Source organism: Equus asinus, chromosome 1, assembly GCF_041296235.1.
Source record: "Equus asinus isolate D_3611 breed Donkey chromosome 1, EquAss-T2T_v2, whole genome shotgun sequence".
Taxonomy (NCBI): domain Eukaryota; kingdom Metazoa; phylum Chordata; class Mammalia; order Perissodactyla; family Equidae; genus Equus; species Equus asinus.
This window is the reverse complement of record NC_091790.1, coordinates 105,890,354-105,912,083: the sequence shown is the minus strand read 5'-3', so window position 1 is coordinate 105,912,083 and position 21,730 is coordinate 105,890,354. Positions and strand designations below refer to the sequence as shown.

The 21,730-nt window shown below is 38.6% G+C and overlaps 1 protein-coding gene across 1 annotated transcript in view; it reads right to left on the bottom strand.

The window, feature by feature from the left end:
- Positions 1 to 21,730, bottom strand: part of VPS41 (VPS41 subunit of HOPS complex) — a 185,202-nt gene that overhangs the window by 84,004 nt on the left and 79,468 nt on the right. The window contains exons 6-7 of the mRNA XM_044770644.2: positions 16,015 to 16,077; positions 12,403 to 12,468 (exon numbers count right to left, since the gene is read on the bottom strand). Of these exons, the coding sequence (XP_044626579.1) occupies positions 12,403 to 12,468; positions 16,015 to 16,077 (129 nt within the window). The remainder of the gene's footprint in view (positions 1 to 12,402; positions 12,469 to 16,014; positions 16,078 to 21,730) is intronic.

Genomic DNA, 21,730 nt, shown 5'->3' with positions numbered 1-21,730 from the left:
GCTGTTTTACATACCTAAAAAATGTTTGTGAACGTTACATTTGTGTTTTCCTTTCTATTGGTTTTTAATCAATTTTTGTCTGTTTACAGCATGAAGTGAATTGCTAGGAATGAAACCACAGTTTATAACACAGTACCTGGAAGAAATGAAGATATTTATTTACAGTGGTTCAACACGCAACCACTAGGACATAAACGTGGCAGTTGCCTGTGGAGGAACGTGTGAGAAAGTCTGCACGTAGCAGGCTGCCCAAGATCAAGCGTCTGACCACTCACAGAAATACCATCCCAGAGACCCACTGGAGAGCAGACCGAGCGGGATAAGTGATGTCAAATCCCTTTTGACCCAAGAACCCCAGCTCCAATCTGACCAGATGAGCAGACACAGAAGGAAGCATGTCTGTATTCCATGTTTAGCGGTCACGGTGGCTCACTGCGCTGTGTGGAATCTAAGAAGATTTGCATTCTTGCAAAAAACTGATCCACTGAATCCTCTACCAAAATGGATTCAAGATGCAATCTGCTGTTTGCAAGGCCCTGTTGGAAACTTACAGAAGCTAGCTGATGCCACCACCTCCGTCCTTCAGGTAAATTTACCACAAGCCTTCAGCCCTGAACAGTGAAGCGCTTTGCCTCATTTCATTCATGCAGGTCCTTTCCTCGTTTGCTGGCTGACATTTTCCAGCTTACAAAGCAACCTGTCCCTATGGCCAGGTCCCCCTCCTCCTATCCCACCACAACGCCAAACAGCTGACTGTCTCATTTCTAAAAATGAACTCCGCTGCAAGCAGCAACGGGAAATTTAATAATTTGTCAAAGGAGTGGAAGCAGTTATTATGAAGTGTATTTCAGAGTTCAAAGGTAAAGGTCATAGGAAGCTAAAGTTTATCTGCTGACAGAGAAAGCTGAGCAATTAAAAGAAAAATCCAGACAAGATCTGCTTGGCAGACTCATCTCTAAAATAGAAACCTCATTGCTATGCTCATGTATTAGAATTCTTGCCACATAAGGAGGTTACACTTAAAAAAGAAAATCCATCAGTTCACACGTTTGAAAGCGCTCTCCAATGGCACTTTTAAGAGAGATGCTTTTTCTTTTCTTTTTTTTCCAACATGGAAACAAAACAGAATTTAGAATAAGCTTTTTATGCCCATGTGCCAAGCAGTGGAGTCCATAAATCCAGCTATGGCATGCAACTACTAAGAAGTTACCTTGAAAACTTAAAATAAAATAAAAATTTATGCCAGGCAGAACTATAGCCTCCTCTTCCCAGTCCCCGGTGGATAGGGGACTCTCTCTAAAGGCCTAAGAAGCTGGAACCTTAAAAAGGAAATACCAATAAATGTGTCAAGCTACAGTTGCAGGTTTTTTCTGCTACAGTGCTGTTTTGCAGAGCTATTCTGAAATGTATGTTCTAATGACTTTAAAAATGTTTTTACATGAATCAAATTTTTTAATGAAAGCCAAACAACTAAAATATTAAATTAGATTTTCTTATGAAACGACATGACGAAGGTCTCATTGCAGGACTTCTGTTTTCCTAGTTCACTTCTCTAGTCTCTGCCCCTTTCACCACTGCTTACAGAAGTTGGCATAAAATGCCAAGATTCATTTAGCTGTCAGTCTAGGGAAGATCAGTGTCCTTAAGGGTTAAGAATGCCTTTATTCCACATTACACCTTCATCTGGAAAGTCTTTGCTCAAATGTTTTTTGAAGATTAAATTATTTCTTAAGGCAAAAGGCCATGACCTCTCAGTTATATGGTATTTGTCTTTACTCTCTTTCCCCCCATGTGCTCTGCCATCTGCTCTAAACAGAGGTCTTGACATCTACAATATACGATTATTGCCAGGTTATCACCATTTGCTAACTGTTGGACTCATCAAACTTGTTCTGCTTAGTTTATGATGCTAGTTGAACACTGCAGTTGGAATGATCAGAGTTGCGATGGGGCCAATGTAGCCTCTGTTTTTCTCATTTTTCAAAGGTACGAAATGCCATGGCTTGGTTATAAAAGCACCCCTAAAATTTGCTGACATTTTCAAAATGAAAATACTCACTTCACAATAGTATCCCTTTCTTAATGTCACCTTCTAAAAGCCTTTTTCCTAGTTTTTAAAATCAAAGATATATTCCTTAATGAAATTAGAAATGTTTCCTGAAATATCTTCAACTAAATAAATCTATTTTAAAAGAAACAAAATACCCTAATGCTAAAACCATGCAGCATAAGTGATCTTTAAAAGCGCAAACCAAGCAATAAAATAAAAAATAAACAAGTGGAATGACATCAAACTAAAAAGCTTCTGTGCAGCAAAAGAAATGATCAACAAAGTAAAAAGGCAACCTACAGAATGGGAAAAAATATTTTCAAACCATATATCTGATAAGGGGTTAAGATCCAAAATATATAAAGAGCGCAGACAACTCAACAGCAAACAAATAATAATCCAATGAAAAAATGGGCAAAAGATCTAAATAGACATTTTTCCAAAGAAGATACATATATGAAGGGCCAACGGGTACATGAAAAGATACGGAACATCACTAGTCATCAGGGAAATGCAAATCAAAACCACAATGTGATACCTCACACCTGTTAGAATGGCTATTATCAAAAAGACAGATAAATGCTGGTGTGGATGTGGAGAAAAGGGAACCCTTGTGCACTGCTAGAGGGGATGTAAATTGGTGTATTCACTAATGGAAAACAGTATGAAGGTTCCTCAAAAGATTAAAAATAGAACTACTATATGATCCCACAATTTCACTTCTGGGAATCTATCCAAAGGGAAGGAAAACACTAACATGAAAAGACAGCTGCACCCCAATGTTCACAGCAGCATTATATACAATAGCAAAGACATGGAAACAACCTAAGGGTCCACTGACTGAAGAATGGATAAGGAAGTTGTGGTGTTACATATATACAATGGTATATTTTTCAGCAATAAAAAACAAGGAAATCTTGCCATTTGTGACAACATGGATGGACCTTGAGGGTACTATGCTAAGCGAAATAAGTCAGACAGAGAAAGATAAATACTGTATGATCTCGCTTGTATGCGGAATCTAAAAAAACCCCCAAACAACAAAAATCCAAACTCATAGAAAAAGAGATCGGATTTGTGGTTACTAGAGGTGGAAGGGTAGAGGAAAGTGGAACAGGAGACAGGTAGCGAAAAGGTACAAACGTGCAGTTCCAAGATGAGTAAGTATTAGGGATGTAACGTACAGCATGCTAACTAGAGTTAACACAGCCGTATCATATACAGGAAAGTTGTTGGAGTAAATTCTAAGAGTTCCCATCACAAGGAAAAAGACATTGCTGCTTCTTTTGCTTTCTTTTTATTTCTCTTTTTATCTCTATGTGACGCTAACTAAACTTACGTGATGATCATTTCATAGCACATGTGAGTCAAACCATTGTGCTGTACACCTTAAACTTACACAGTGATGTATGTCAATTATATCTCAATAAAACTGGGGGGGAAGTGCATACCACACACATACAAAAGGAAGAAATCTCTGCAGAGATTACTGCAAACCACACCAAGCTGGTGCACGATGTGGAAATCTCTAGTTACTTAACCATCTATACAAAGAAGTTACCATACTTTACTGAATAAACAGTAGTTTTAAGAAACTATTTACTAAATATGTATGTACGTAATAAGCTTTAATCCAAAGAAATCAGTCAACAGTCCGTATGTCACAAGTCCCTGAATAGAGGACATATTTACATACCAATGTTTCTTAAACCTCTAACATAAGTAGGAGAAATTATAATGGCATTTTAAAGGGAAAGAACACAAAATCAAAATGTTTAAAGAGGAGTTAATTTGTTTGTCATCCCATAAGTAATTAAAGCAAAATTCATGGCTCTAAAACCTAAAAGGGGTACTGGTCCAAGGATAGATACATAGATCAACAGACCGGGAAGTCCAGAAATAAATCCTAACATTTACGGTTAACTGATTTTTGAGAAAGGGGACAAGACAATGGTGAAGGAACAGTCTTTTCAACAAATGGTGCTGAGACAACTGGTCATCCGTATGCAAAAGAATCTATTTGGGCTCCTACCTTACACCATACATAAAAATTAACTCAAAGTAGATTCTAGACCTAAACTTAAGAGTTAAAACTATAAAACTCTTTGAAGAAAACACTGGCATTAATCTTTTTTTTTTTTTAATCGCGGTAACATTAGTTTATAACATTATACAAATTTCGGGTGTACATCATTATAATTCGATTTCTGTGTAGATTACATCATGTTCACCACCCAAAGACTAATTACAATCCATCAGCATACACATGTACCTAATTGGCTCTTTCCCTCTCCTCCCTCCCCACTTCTGGTAACCACCAATCCAATCTCTGCCTCTACGTGTGTGTGTTGCTGTTTTTAGCTTCTATTTATGAGTCAGGTCTTACTGTGTCTGACTTTCTCCTTCTGACTTATTTCACTCAGCATAATACCCTCAAGGTCCACCCATGTTGTCACAAATGGCCAGATTTCATTGTTTTTTTTTTTATGGCTGGGTAGTATTCCATTGTGTATATATACCACATCTTCTTTATCCATTCATCCTTCAACGGGTAACTAGGTTGCTTCCAAGTCCTGGCTATTGTGAATAGTGCTGCAATGAACACTGGGGTGCATGTATCTTTATGCATTCGTGTTTTCATGTTCTTTGGACAAATACCCAGCAGTGGAATAGCTGGATCATATGGTAGTTCTATTCTTAATTTTTTGAGGAATCTCCATACTGTCTTCCATAGTGGCTGCACAAGTTTGCACTCCCAGCATCAGTGTACGAGGGTTCCCTTCTCTCCGCATCCTCTCCAACACTTGTTATTTCCTGTCTTGTTAATTATAGTCATTCTGACAGCAAGGTGCTATCTCATTGTAGTCTTGATTTGCATTTCCCTGACAGTGATGTTGAACATCTTTTCATGTGCCTGTTGGCCATTGGTATTATCTTCTTCGGAGAAATGTCTGTTCAGATCTTTTGCCCATTTTTTAACTGGATTGTTAGTTTTTTTGCTGTTGGACGTATGGCGTTCTTTATATATTTTGGATATGAACCCCTTATCAGATATACGGTTTGCAAATATGTTCTCCCAATTGTTAGGTTGTCTTTTCATTTTGTTGACAGTTTCCTTTGCTGTGTAGAAGATTTTTAGGGTGATGTAATCCATTTGTTTATTTTTTCTATTATTTCCCTTGCCTGGTCAGACATGGTACTTGAAAATATGCTACTAAGACCGATGTCAAAGAGGGTATTGCCTACGTTTTCTTCTAGAAGTGTCATGGTTTCAGGTCTGACATTCAAGTCTTAATCTATTTTGAGTTAATTTTTGTGTATGGTATAAGATAACGGTCTACTTTCCTTCTTCTGCATGTGGCTGCCCAGTTGTCACAATACCATTTATTGAAGAGACTTTCCTTTCTCCACTGTATGTTCTTGGCTCTCCTGTTGAAAATTAGCTCTCCACAGATGTGTGGGTTTACTTCTGGCCTCTCGATTTTGTTCCATTGATCTGTGTGTCTGTTTTTGTGCCAGAATCATGCTCTTTTGATTCCTATAGCTTTGTAGTATATTTTGAAATCAGGGAGTGTAATACTTCCGGCTTTGTTCTTCTTGCTCAGGATTCCTTTGGTTATTCAGGGTATTTTCTTGTTCCATGTAAGCTTTAGGATTCTGTGTTCTATTTCTGTGAACAATGTCATTGGAACTTTGATAGGGATTGCACTGAATCTGTAGGTTGCTCTAAGCATGGACATTTTAACTATGTTAATCTTCCAATCCAAGAACACAGAATATCTTTTCCACTTCCTTGTGTCTTCTTCTATTTCTTTGAACAATGTTTTATAGTTTTCAGTGTACAGATCTTTCACCTCCTCGGTTAGGTTTATTCCCAGGTATTTTATTCTTTTTCTTGCAATTGTAAATGAGACTGTATTCTTAATTTCTCTTTCTGTTTCTTCACTACTAGTGTATAGAAATGCAACTGACTTTTGTATGTTGATTTTGTATCCTGCAACTTTACCATATACATTATTTCTAGAAGTTTTCTTGTGGATTCTTTAGGGTTTTCTAAATATAAAATCATGTCATCTGCAAATAGTGACAGGTTCACTTCTTCCCTTCCAATACGGTTCCCTTTTATTTCTTTTTCTTGCCTGATTGCTCTGGCTAGGACTTCCAACACCATGTTAAATAAGAGTGGTGAAAGTGGGCAAGCTTGTCGGGTTCCTGTTCTTAGAGGAATAACTTTCAGTTTTTCTTCATTAAAAATGATATTAGCTGTAGGTATGTCATATATGGCCTTGATTATGTTGAGGGACTTTCCTTCTATACCCATTTTATTCAGTGTTTTTATCATAAATGATGCTGTATCTTGTCAAATGCTTTCTCTGCATCTATTGAGATGATCATGTGATTTTTTTACTCTTCATTTTGTTAAAGTAGTGTATCACATTGACTGATCTGCAGATGGTGAACTATTCCTGCATCCCTGGAATAAAATTGATCATGGTGTATTATCTTTTTAATGTATTGTTGTATTTAATTTGCTAATATTTTGCTGAGGATTTTTGAATCAATGTTCATCAGTGATATTGGTCTATAATTTTCTTTTTTTGTGTTGTCCTTGTCTGGTTCTTGTATCAGGGTAATGTGGGCTTCACAGAATGAGTTAGGAAGCTTTCTCTCCTTTTCGATCTTTTGAAAGAGTTTAAGAAGGACAGGTGTTAAGTCTCCTTGGAATGTTTGGTAGAATTCACCAGGGAAACCATCTGGTCCTGGACTTGTACTTTTGGGGAGGTTTTTGATTACTGTTTCAATCTCCTTACTGGTGATTTGGTCTATTCAAATTCTCCATTTCTTCTTGATTCAGTTTTGGAAGGGTGTACGATTCTAAGAATTCATCCATTTCTTCTAGATTATCCAATTTGTTGGTGTATAGCTTTTCATAGTATTCTCTTATAATCTTTTGTATTTCTGAGATGTCCATTGTAATTTCTCCTCTTTCATTTCTGATTTTATTTATTTGAGCCTTCTCTTTTCCCTCGGTGAGTCTACCTAAAGGTTTGTCAACTTTGTTTACCTTTTCAAAGAACCAGCTCTTAGTTTCATTGATTTTGTCTTTTTCTTTCTTTTTTAAGTCTCTATTTCATTTATTTCTGCTCTGATTTTTATTATTTCCTTCCTTGCACTGATTTTGGGCTTTATTTGTTCTGCTTTTTCCAGTTCCTTTAGGTACACTGTCAGATTTTTCATTTGAGACTTTTCTTGTTTGTTGAGGTAGGCCTGTATTGCCATACACTTCCCTCTTAGAAGTGCTTTTGCTGTATCCCATAAATTTTGGGACATTGCGTTTTCATTTTCATTTGTCTCCAGGTATTTTTTATTTCTCCTTTGATTTCTTTGTTGACTCATTGTTCAGCAGCATTTTGTTTAATCTCCACATATTTGTGGCTTTTCTGATTTTCTTCCTGTAGTTGATTTCTAGTTTCATACCAGTGTGGTTAGAAAAGATGCTTGTTATTATTTCAATCTTCTTAAATTTAATAAGACTTATTTTGTGTCCTAATATGTGATCTATCCTGGAGAATGTCCCACGTGCATTCGAAAAGAATGTGTATTCTGTGGCTTTTGGATGCAGTGTTCTATGTATATCTACTAAGTCCATCTGGTCTAATGTGTCATTTAAGGCCAATGTTTCCTTACTGATCTTCTGTTTTGATGATCTATCTATTGGTGTAAGAGGAGTGTTAAAGTTATCTACCATTATTGTGTTACTGTCTATTTCTCCTTTTACGTCTATTAATAGTTGCTTTAGGTGCTCCTATGTTGGGTGCATAGATATTTACAAGTGTTATATCCTCTTGTTGGATTGTTCCCTTTATCATTATGTAGTACTCTTCTTTGTCTCTTGTTACAGGTTTTGTTTTAAAGTCTATTTTGTCTATATAAGTATTGCTACTCCAGCTTTCTTTTCATTGCCATTTGCATGGAGTCTTTTTGTCCATCCCTTCACTTTCAGTTTATGAGTGTCTTTAGGTCAGAAGCGTGTTTCTTGTATGCAGCAGATATACGGGTCTTGTTTTTTTATCTAATCGACCACCCTATGCCTTTTGACTAGACCGTTTAGTCTATTAACATTTAAAGCAGCTATTGGTAAGAATGTACCTATTCCATTTTGTTACTTTTTTTCTGGGTGTTTTAGTAGTTCTTCTCTGGTCCTTTCTTCTTCTCTTGCTCTCTTCCCTTGTGTTTTGATGGCTTTCTTTAGTATTATGTTTGGGTTCCTTTCTCTCAATTTCTTGTGTATTTATTATAGGGAAAATACAGGCATAAATCTTCAGGATCTCGCATTAGGCAATGACTTCTTAGATACAACATCAAAAGCTCAAGTGTTAAAAAAAGGTTAAATGAGACTTCATCAAAATTAAAAACTTTGGTATCTCAAAGGATATCATCAATAAAGTGAAAAGACAAGTGACAGACTGGAAGAAATTTGCATATCACATATTCACAAAGGACATTTGCAGAATACATAAAGAACTTTTACAACTGTATAACAAAAAGAAAAATAGCCCCATCAAAAAACGGGTAAAGAATTTCAATAGATATTTCTCCAAAGAAGATATGCAAATGGCCAATAAGACCATGAAAGATGCTCAACGTCAGTAGTCCTTAAGGAAATCGAAATCAAAACAATGAGATACCACTTCACATCCACCAAATGGCTATAATCAAAAAGATAAAAGTGAGTGTCGGTGAGAACGTGGAGAAATTGAAATCCTCACATACTGCTACTAGGAATGTAAAATGGTGCAGTCATTTTGGAAAACAATTTGACAATTCTTCAAAGTGTTCAAAAGAAAGTTACCATATGATCCAATAATTCTACATTCAAGAAGAATGAACATACACGGCCACTCAAAAAGTTGTACACCAATGTTCACAGCAGCATTACTCATAACAGTCAAAAGACGGAAACAAGCCAAATGTCCATCGACTGATGAATGGCTATAAAAAATGATAAATTCAGGGGCTGGCCCTGTGGCTGAGTCCATGCGCTCCGCTGCAGGCGGCCCAGTGTTTCGTTGGTTCGAATCCTGGGCGCGGACATGGCACTGCTCATCAAACCACGCTGAGGCAGCGTCCCACATGCAACAACTAGAAGGACCCGCAACAAAGAATATACAACTATGTACTGGGGGGCTTTGGGGAGAAAAAGGAAAAAAATAAAATCTAAAAAAAAAAATGATACATTCATACAATGAAATGTAATTTGGCCACAGAAAGGAACAAAGTACTGGTACATGCTATGACATGGATGTACCTATAAAACTAATGAAGGAAGCCAGACACAAAGGCTACGTATTGTATGATCCCATTTACATGAAATATCCAGAAATTATATGAAATATCCAGAATAGGTAAATTCATAGCAAAACAAAGATTAGTGGTTGCGTAGGGCGGGGAGGAAGGAGGGCAGGGAGTGGCTGCTAATGAGTTAAGGTTTCTTTTCTAGGGTGATGAAAATGTTCCAAAATTAGAGTACTGTGATGGTTGCACAGCTCTGTAAATATGTTAAAAATCACTGAATTACACACTGTAAATTGGTAAACTTTATGTATGCAAATTACATATCAATAAAACTATTAAAAATCTAAGAGAAATGACTTAATATCACATATGTTAATACGTATAATCATATGATTCTTCACTTCAAAATAGTACACACACACTTTTATCAAGCCTAACATACTAAGCCCTTTACACTTTATACTAACCCTATAGTATATAGGGTTTTTTTTTTTATATATATATATAGAATATATATATATGTATATGGTTTTTTCTTTTAAATTATTTTAATCCAGGAATTCTAACTTAATATCATTTTTTGAAAGTTTTTCACCAGATGACCTGAACTATTTTTATTTTATACACACATAATTAAAACACCTTTTTGTCCTTGGGAAGAAATGTCTACAGATGCATTTCTGGAGAACTGAACAGGAAAAAGGAGAAATCAGAGTGCTTTGTCATAGAACACTGAACACAGAAAAACTTGTCAAGTAGTCAATGATAACCAAAGAGATGAACCAAATCCCTGATGTTCTTGCCTGTTCAGCATTCAGTGAATTCTACTTATTTTACTGCTTCTAACAACATCTATCTTTGTATAAATTCTAACTTATTCCCACATTACCTCGTCAGCACTTGGAAGCTACACTACTCTGATGTTTGCATGACACTCATGTGTCTACTCAATGAATTCTGACCCAAACAGGTACATTTACACTGTGCTTCCAAAAGACGTCTGTAAATAATATCAAATGCTAAGTAGAAGGATGAAGAATAGGTTGTCAACACAGTTAACTCAGGCATCCTGCAGGTTGACAAGCCATTCATGTAGCATAACTACTGTGGAAACCGTTTGAATCCTACCACTTGGACATCACCACTCACTTTATCTCTAATATTTTCTTTCATACCAATACCGTCAAGAAATAGGAGACAACTGTAAAATCTCCAACTCTAGAAACTGGAAACTGGAACTCAAAACTGCATCCCACACCAGGAAAATACTTAAACCAAAGTGACTTATCAATATTTTAAGTTACCAATATTTTATGAAGTATTATTATTAAGAAGGCAGGAGATATCCTAGTAGCAGATTCTCCAGCCCCAGTCAAGCCTTCAGATGACTGCAGCCCAGGCCAAAAGCTAGACTGAAACCTCATGAGATGCTGAGCCAGGACCACACAGGTAAGCCATTCTTTAATTTTTGAACTTTGAGATAATAAATGTTTGTTGTTTTAAGCCACTTAAACAACAAACGAAAAAACAGTGGCTCCCCCTTCTTTATCCCCACTGAGTTTTAAATAAAAACAAATGAGTTTAAAGTACAGCTAAGTGAATTTATGCTATATCTCACAGAAAATTTCCTACTAGAAAAGTATTTAGTAAAGAAATACTTTAACAAGAGAAATTTTAAAGCTACTCTTTCCTGAGGTCAACAAAGACAAGTAAGGTAGTTATTTTTTCTCAGGAGTGAATCAGCTGCAGATCTAAATAGAGAATGTTGGATTAAATCTATAACTCCCACTGATTAATCCCATAGACATTTTTATGTGAGGCCAATGAGGCCAGAACGTAAGGATAACAATGGGCTGTGGGGTGGGGGGGAAGGAGCTGCCTCTCAACCAGAAATCAGAGCTGGTGCAGACTTGGCTTCGTGCCCATGGAATGGAATAGGGATCTACAGGACCTGCCACTCAACCATTATTACAACGAGCTAAAACCAGTGCCTGAGAAAGGCTGGATAAGGTAGCAGCCAGTAGGCTTTCCTACTCTAGCATTCTAGGAAGCAGTGGACCAAGGGAAAATGACAGGTAACTATCATAAAACATTCGAAACCATTTAGCAGCTGAGCTTCAAAGTGGTCATTCCATAGCACTACATCTGCTACAGAAACCACCACAGACCACCTCCTTTTCGCTGATGTCTAAACTGAATATGAAATAACATTCAGAGTTCCAGTACAGTGGTAGCATTTTACTATAAAATGGATTACAAAATTTCACTGGTTAATAAAAGTAGAAATAAGTTAACGACTGCTATTAGCAGAAAGATTATTTTAACTTTAGAATTTACTATATCTACAAACAAACATGTAAATGTACAAAAAGGTAATTTTGCACTCTCACTTTTTTCTTTTAAAGATTTTATTTTTTTCCTTTTTCTCCCCAAAGCCCCCCGGTACATAGCTGTATATTCTTAGTTGTGGGTCCTTCTAGTTGTGGCATGTGGGATGCTGCCTCAGAGTGGCTTGATGAGCAGTGCCATGTCCGCACCCAGGATTCAAACCGATGAAACACTGGGCCGCCTGCAGTGGAGCGCGCGAACTTAACCACTCAGCCACGGAGCCAGCCCCACACTCTTACTTTTTAAATGGCACTAAGGTAACAAAATATGCCATGAACATGTCAGTAAAAAATAGCCATAATTGTCCTAAAACTTTATCAAGGCTGGCAAGAGATTTTCTACAAGGGGAAAAAACACTAGTTTATTTACTCTTTTGTTATTTTTAAATGCTACCTCTCTTTTGTAGAAGGAACAACATTACAAACGGCCACGTGGCAGTTTAAGTAACATCTTTTTCTCTTGCCCTATAGATACCCCAAAGGAATGTCAGCGAGAAGCTCCAAGGCCACACCTCCCTCAAGAAATGATGGTCTTACAATTTCATTACACTGTTCTTTCTCAAAATTTCTCCTAATGAACAGTCAGACGTAAAAAAACTAAGCATAAATTAGAGAGCAAATGCAAGCCCCCTCAAAGACCACATGTGAGGGCAGACACACAGCATTTACCTTCTTCCCTCCGGTCACAAACTGCTTGCAGCTGGATCTCACGTACTGCGGGTGCACAGCGATGATCTACAAGGGAACAAGGACCCGACAGTGGTTTAGGAGTCATGGTTAAAGCACAGCATGAAAACCCTTTATACTTTCCAAGCAGCAGGATCTCAAAATCATCCTATACTTTGGCAGGAAGTAACCTATTCAGGTAAGATTCTGCTACTACTGAGGACATCTGAGTCTTGCTCTTGTGTGAAAAGATTTCTTCCATGAAGCCAGGTCAAAACTAAAAGATGAGAGTGAGTTAGTTCTAGTTTCTGGCTGAGTGGGACCCTCTACGTGGGTGCCCCATCCTCTGACACAGCAAGGGAGGTCAGTCAAGGCAGCAATTGTAACTGAATACAATTCTAATACAACAGAAGAAACCCAAAGGAAGAACCTGACTATCTCTTTGCCCGGATGCCTTTCAGTGACTGAGGTACCAAATGGAACAGGTGGGGCAATGAAGCCTCACAGATATTTAGGATAGTTACACCAAGACCCTGTTAGTGTGAGAGACAACATTCAGGATCTTCCCTTCTACCTATGGCCTCAGTCCCTGTCCCCCCCGGTTCTCATTAGCTTTCCCCTCAGCCAGTCTCCTCCCAACCCCTTACACAAGTTTCTCCCAAGGCCGCTCCACCCGTCATCTCTGTTTACTTCATGCACCAGTGGCTTTCTGAAGGTCAGTGGCTCTACTCAGAGCAAGCCCACCTTCGGAGCTCCCCTTCTGTGGCTGTAAGCCTGCACATGCTCTGCCCCCTTACCTTTTTATCCCCAAACCCATGGAATCACTGACTAAAGCATTTTGTTTTCTTCCTAACCTAACATACAGAATATTTCTAGACACTAAAAAAAATCCACACGCTTAAGCTTGCACCAACCTGCAACTAAATACACTTTATATTCATGTTAATTGACTAATATATTTTCATCCTCCAATGGAATAGATTCCTCTTCCTACACTGCCATTTTTATGGCTTTTAGCGTATGACTCCTCATTTCTCTAATGATTCCTTTCTCCCAAGTTAGCCCTTCTTTCCTTCAACACTTCTCTAATCCACCTGAGATACCAATATTGAATCATTTACACGTTCTGTTATTACATATTCTTAAACCCTCTCATAAGAGTCCTTTTAGCTCTCTTAATAATACATAAGCCTACAGAACAACTGTTATTCCAGACATCCCCCATGTTCCTAAGTCATATTACCTTACCCCTTTCTCCTCTTCTGCTCTAAGGAAACAAGGCCATCAAGATCAGTCGCAGCCAAACTCAGCAAACGGCTGGGCTCAGTCTCCCCCATCCTGTGCCCGTCTCACAGACAGAGGCTGTAGGACCTTTTCCAAGGTTACTCACCCACCCCGAGAGGTTGATTCCATTCCTTAGTGCTGCTCCATTAAGTACTCACTTTTTTTTATTTTTCAATCTTTCCCCCTCTAGTGATTTTTTACCATCAACCAAAACACGATCTGCAGAAATCTTCCCTGGACACTGGCCCTCTCTCACCTACCAGATGATCTCTCTTCTTCATGATCAAATCTCTTGAAAGAAGAGTCTACACTAGTTGTCTCTACTTCTTCATCTCCAATTTACTTCTTGAAACAGGTGACCCTCCTGCTCTTGAAACTGTCCTCACTAAGGCTGTCAATATCTCCATGATGACCAAATAAAATATCCTGTTTCAGTCCTCATCTCATTGACTCTCCACACTGCCTTTCGGCTGCTGCCCACTCCTTCCTTCTGGAAACCCTCTCTCCTTTGGCTTCCCTGACACCACTCTTCTGGATTTCTTCCAGTCTCTCTAACTGATTCTTCTTAGATCTCTTGCTGTTTGTTTTTTCCACTGCCTGAATCTTTAAATTAGAGTGTTCCAGAATTTTACCATGAGTCATCTTCTCTTCTCATTCTTTAGCTTTTATAAATGGATAATATCTTTAAAAATGGCTTCATCTTGGGGGCTGGCCCCGTGGCCGAGTGGTTAAGTTGCGCGCTCCGCTGCAGGCGGCCCAGTGTTTCGTTGGTTTGAATCCTGGGCACGGACATGGCACTGCTCGTCAAGCCACGCTGAGGCAGCATCCCACATGCCACAACTAGAAGGGCCCACAACAAAGAATATACAACTACGTACTGGGGGGCTTTGGGGAGAAAAAGGAAAAAATAAAAATCTTAAAAAAAAAATGTTCTACACTGAACAAAAGTAGAAAAAAATGAAAACAAAATTAAAAAAAAAAATGGCTTCATCTTACTCAACTGGGGTTATCAACTTTGTGATTTTAGGGCCAATCCCCAGCCTGAGCTCATAAGAGTCCTTTTAGCTCTCTTATAATACATAACTCATTATGTATTATAATGAGCTCCACACTCATGTTTCCAAAACTTCTATATAACGTTTCCACCAGATGCACTACGGTTAACTAAACTCAGGACCAAACTAGCAACATCCTTACTCAAATCATCCCTTATTGCAACTGATGGCATTCTCACGCACTATTACCAAAGCAAGAACCTGGATTTACCCTCCACTCCTCCATCTTTCATCACCCTCATGCAATCCATCACTAAGGTTTGTTGTGTCTACCTCCTAAAGGCTTTTCATTTCTTCTACTCCATCCCGAATACTCACTACTATTCTTTTCATTGAGATGCTGTAATGACCTGCCTAGAGCACAGCATTAGCCTTCTAAATTGCCTCTTGTCCCAAGTCACTCTCCTGCTTAAATCACCCTCCATCCTGGCATATTTAGCTTTCTAAAACACACATCAGATCCTCTCTCTCCTTCACCTGTCACTCAATAAATGTTTGAATAAACAAGTGAAAAAAACAAATGACTGCTTCCTTTAACAACTATAATAGTCACTATAACTACCATGACTGTTATCTAAAACTGGTCCTCCTGCCTCATGTCTACCAGCCCTCCAATCTATACTATATATAGTCGCCATATTAATTTTCCTTAAGCTTAGCTCAGTTTATGTCACTTCTTTGCTCTTAAACATTCAATAATTTCTCCTTATCTACTAGATGGAGCCTAAATTCCTTAGCCTGAATATAAAGCCAGCCCCAATCTGCCTGTACAGCTGTCTTGCAACTCAGTATTTTATGCACCATCTAAACTAGACTATTTGCCACTTCCTGAACACAACTTGAACTTTCTACCCTCTCCATTTCTATTATGCTGTTCTTCCACATGGAAAGCCAGCTTCTCCATCTGCTCTGTCCATTTATTAAAGCCCAGTCAAACATCACTCCATCTATAAAGTCAGCACTAACAAAAACAGCTAGAAGTAACTTTTCTCAGCTTTGGACTCTCTGTGCTTACCTCTTTGAGTATTTAATCACAGATTGTGCGTGTGTGCGTATCGTCTCATGCACTACAACAAAAGATTCCTGAGGACAGACTGAGATCACAGTCATATGATACATATCCTGTACTCCTTCACAGCATCAGATAGTATCCAGTATAAGTGGTGAATACTTACTGACACAATTAATGCAAGACTGGGAGGGCTCAAAGTATTGTAATCCTTATTGCCTTAGTTGATAAAACCCTTAGAAAAATTAAAACTTAGTGAATACTTACTTTAATAGGACAGTCAAAAGTCTCATGAAATTCTTCTCCAGAATACAGTCCAAACACCTGCACCTAAAAAGTAAACGGATCCTGTCAGTTCACCAGGACAGCAACAAAGACGGCTGCTGAGTCGGCGAGAACACATACTGTCAATAAAAAAAAAAGCAGAACACTTAATCTAAGGTCTGTGTGATCTCTATTATTATCTAATGAAAACAATTCTATCAGGGTAAGAGTACTCTGCTGCAAGGAAGCTTTCATAGGCATTTCATGGATAGAGTTTCCTTTACTCAACATAAATTAGTTTTATTAAATGGATATCAACTTTTAAAAATGAAACAGATAGGAATAGGTTATTCATACTCTTTCATGAACTTCCCATAGGATATTCTTAAAGGAATTATTTTTTCCTTCCCTTAAAAGAAAGAGAAGCTTCTTTTTGGAGTCATATAGATATGTATATAAATCTACCGTGCAGATCAATGAGGCAGGAGATGAGGGGAACGGCACTTCCTTTACAATCTTTACGCTGAATCTCCTCAGTGTGTAAATGTACGATTGCAGTTTCTACTTATCAGTGCCACCCTTGAAGTTGTTCCAGGCCACTTTACTCAGACAATCTCTTTTCTGAGTGGTTTACTTAAAAAAACTGAATAATATACATGTTGTAAAGGGTACACATCATAACTTTACAGCTTGACAAATTTTTCTGATGTGAACGTACCCCTTCAACCACCACTCAGATCAAGAAATAGAACCCGAGAAGCTCCTGAGGGTCCCCTCCCCGTCAATAACACGCTCACAAACTGACCACTCCCCTGAAATCGATCGTCATAGATACTGTGCTGGTGTCTGAATTTTATATAAAGGGAATCATGAACTACTTTCACTGGCTTCTTTCACTCAGCATTTTCTTTGTGAGATTTAGCCATCCTGTTGTATACAGCAGTTGCTGGTTCTTGACCACTGCTATGTAGTGTTTCAGTTTAGGGACATATCATGATTTGTGTGTCCATCATCTATCGATCATTTGGGTTGGTTCCAGGTTGGATCTATTATGAATAATGCTGCAATGAACACTCTTTACAGATCTTTTGGTGCACGTATATACACCTTTGTGAAGGGTATATAACTAGGAATGGAATTGCTGAGTCACAGATTATGCACCTGTTCACATTTAATAGGCAGCCAAACTCTTTCACTAAGTGGTTTTGATCAATTTACACTCTCACCAACAGAGAATAAGAATTTCAGGAGCTCTCAAACACTTGGAAGTAACAGGGCCACTTACAGCTATTTTCCAACAGTTGGGAAGTTTTCACTTTTTCTAGTCTCTAGAAGAGTGGAATTATTTCTTCTTTAAATTTTGAAGAATTCACTAGTGAAGCCATCTGCGTCTAATGGCTTCCTTGTGAGAATGTTTTTAATTACAAATTCAATTTTTTAAATAGATACAAAACTGTTCAGACTTCGGATTTCTTCTTATCTTGGTAAGTGGTGAGTAGTTCATTTTTGCGAGTTCAAAGAGGAAAACTTACTCATGTCATGATATAATTTTGGGAGACAAATTCATTCATTAAAAGATGAAATTTTTAGGACACTCCATTCACTTTGTGACTACTGTTTTTATACCTTTGTACCAAGTAAGTGATTTGGGTTCCAAGAACAGCACACAGTACAATGTACCATAAGGGAATTTGATTTACCCCAGGCAGTTTGTTAGAATGTATTCTTGACACGGCAAGGATATGGATGCCCCACCACCACCTTCTTCTCGTTGTTTAGAGAGTATCAAATCAGTACTTTTATATAAAGGCATAAGCACAGGGTACACTGAACTTCTTATAAAATGGTGGTTAGGAAGCAGGAAAGAGAAGCATTGCATTCAGAGTTTTACTTTACCTCAGGGAAGGTTAACTTGATCAATCCCAACAAACCCAAGAAAGTCAGGTAGAAATTAAGGGAGGTACTGTTTATCACCTGAATCTTAATGGAGTAAATTGACAAGTGGTCAACGTACTGAAGTTACCTCAGTATAAACTCATGCTGAACTAGGAAGTTTAAATTCTTCCAACATAGGAATTTCTATTCAATATAAAAATGTCACTTACAACACAGTCCTATGTCAAATCGTAGAGTACTGCTAATAACACATCTCTAAATGCTTCCACCTACTTTCCCTTAGTGCCCCTCAAACCTGACTGCACAGTTAAAATCCCTGGGTATTAAGGGCCAGACCCCACGTTAGACAAATTCAACTTTCTGGTGGGGAGAAAACGTACTTTTAAAGGCCCACCATTGACAGTAGGTACCCAGTGTGGACAATCCTGCTGTACCTCCTCTGGTCCTTACAGCAACTCTGTTACCATTACACGAACACAAACACCATTAGGCCCGTTTCACAGTAAATGAGAAGATAAATATTCAGATTGTGAATCTAATGGTGAAAATTAAATTATGAATTTCCGGAGATAGATGCCCCTTTAGAAATTATGAATCCATACTGAAGATACAATAGCAGAGTGCTAAGGCGAAATACACAGAAAGATAACAAATCAAATGTTTGTGAAGTTCTTCACAAACAGGCTGACACTCATCCTTGAGAACTAGTCAGGAGCAAAACCGCCACTGTCATCCCCAGAGCAGGGGCCGGAGCAGGGTCTGCTGAAAGCAGTGAAGCAAGATTAGAACTTCTAGGTCACGCTCTGTTACCAGGTTTAACCGAATAACATTCTCCTCAACTGTCCTTATTTTCTCCTTCACTATGGAAAGCACTGTAACTTCACAAGACAAATGTCATAAACGTTATCAGTACAAGCAGGGTGATTTGTAAAACCTTCAATGTTGCAGTTCATTTCACTAATGAGACAGCTCAAGCTAGTTGGTCACAAGTTACACTACTAAAGCTAATGAAATCCAAAACAATTCTCATTCATTTCCTCTCTCTCCCTCTTTATTTATTTTGCCATTTTGTCAGTGACTATCATACTAGTCTGTGAAAAGAATCCGTTGAATGACAGCCCAGAGAGCTTTGCCTTTAGGTAGATCTCATCCTAGATAAGAATAACATAATTAAAGATTAAAACAGAGAGGAACCTTTTGAAAATGGTATCCCCTATAGCAGCCTTAACGACCTCCCCCAACTTGTCACCGAAATACCCAATGAGGAAAAACAGAAAATGCAGGGCAGTTGGCCTTACAATCAACCTACTGCAAAGTCCCGGAGGCTTTCTCATCAACTACAAACCCAGAGAGCCATGTGAGGACCACAGAAGGTACGTGATACATGTTTTACACCCTGGAATAAAGAAAAGCTACTCTCATGAAACAAGGAGGAAGGTGTGTACCCTTCTCCACTTTAGCATGGATTTCTAGGTATCTGTCAACCAGCAGAGTGGGTGACAGCCCATCTGACGTAGAGGAACTATGAGTGAGGCGGCCAGAGTGTCAGACAACCCTCCCAGTTAGTACTTTCACGTAACCAGTCTCTCTCTCCAGCTTCCAAACAGCAACAGATCAAGAATTAGAGGAGGGATGAACGTGTAAACTGTCATTCCATCTAGGGCGGGAGCTGAAGGGACTTTGCAGGGGAGACGGCTGGTTTTCATATTCTCCAGCCACGCAGAGACCCAGGAGAGATGACTGGAGAAGCTCCCACTTCACGCTGCGGGGGTGGCCTTCACTGAACGCCTCTAGTCAGAGGAAACTGGGCTCATCAACAGGCCCCCGCGTGGAGCTAAGAAGGTGATCCTACCACACCCAAAACGGTGACAAGCACGGTCAAGAGCAATCAGACGCTGAATCTGTTTGCTCACCCAGGTTCAGAAAGAGCTCGTCTCCTTGTTCTGGAATGGACAAACAAGCAACAAAAACGGACGCAAAATCTATAAAAAGAATATCGCAGCACACAATTCTCACAACTCAGAGGGAGAAAAACACTTTACAAAATGTTTTAATAGTAACCAGAAAAGAAAGAAAAACTAGAAAACGGTTTGGTAACTTCAATAAGAAGAAAAGACGTCTAAGAATCTGGAGCAGAAAGACAGGATCACGCCGACAATGATGACGCCGACACTGACGGTAACAGCTAACAATTACTACGTGTTTCTTCTATTCCAGGTACTATTCCAAACAATTTACATGTATTACCTTACTTATTCCTCCTAATCATCAATGAGGTAGGTACTGTTTTTATCCCCATTTCATAGAGGTGTGAACAGACTGAGGCACAGAGAGGTATGAATAACTTACCACCTACCTGACATCCCACAGCTAAATCCTGGCAGGATGACCCCCTCCTAACCACTAGATCACACTGCCTGACACCCTAAGAACACAGAAGAAGTTGCATTTTTTTTAATTTAAATATATGAGGCTGATTTGAAAATAGAGCTGGGAGAGAGAGATTTCAGGAAAATTAAAAATGCAAAATGGAATAAAACTATTCTACAAAACTAAACTGACATCGGAACAGAAGGGAATCAGCAAAGGGAACAAACAAGCAGAGAAACTCTCCCTGACTACAAAGAAATGAGAGGATAAAAACAACGAGGACGCCAAGCTCACGTGTGGAGAGTGTGTGTGTATCTCACAATATGACCAATTTCTCTTACAGCTGATGTATTTTCGAAAGGAGAGGACGAGTGACCAGTGCTTCTCCATTCACACACTTAGCTTGAAAAGTTTAGGTCCGATGACGTGGAGGGGAAGAGGCCAGACAGTTAATATATACTGAGAGCTGGCTGTACACGTGGCACTGCAGCCTTCTCCCTGTGCCCACTGCCCAGCTGAGGACACAGAGGCACCGGGAGGGCCAACAATGCCCCTCACCTAATACAGGGGTGTGGGGACGTCGCCCAGGCAGGTGGAACACACAGCTATGCTCTCCGCCTCTGCGCCATGCTGCCTCCAGCCTAAGTATTACTGAGTTTCTTTGAAGAAATGAAAACAAATGGAACTGAAGCAATAATCAAAATCATAAGTGAAGTAAACTTTCCTGAAACGAAAACAATACTTCTGTATATGGATCAACAGGACTTACTGTGTTCCAGACAAAATTAATGAAAGCAGACCCGAACGAGACATAACTTAGCAAACTGAGTTACAAGGGCCGCTTATTGTTGTTGGGATTATGACTAGTCTAAACTCCAAGGCAGGACAAAAAAAAAATTAAAAAGATTTTGCGAAAGAACAAATGCAGGCTGGCCTCAGACATGTCTACAAAAATAAAGGGGAGACAAAAGGGAACAACAACTCCAACGTGTTGAGAGACAATGTTTCCATACAGAATTCTATACTAAACAGATTCTAGTTTATGTGTGAAGGCAACATGTACAAGAGATCAGAAAATAAAACTTGTACATATTTATCCTGAAAGTTACCTAAAAATGTATGCCAGTAAACTGAAACTACACACACACACACACACACACACACACACACACACACAGAGTATATCTCAAAATTCAGAACTCAAGCATAGAGACACTATGGAGAAAAAGACTAGAAATGAGCACCAGCTGAATAAACAGAGTAAATTTTTAAAGACTGTTAGGATTTTGGCTTTAAAACTGAATACAAATATCAAAAGTTATCCCTATTTATGTTTATCTTCTATTTAGAAGATAAATAATTATTTACCTAGGCATCTTCTTCATACACTAAAGAAAGAAAAATCACAACAGCCATTTAAAGATGCATTCAATCTAGATATCTGGAGTCTATC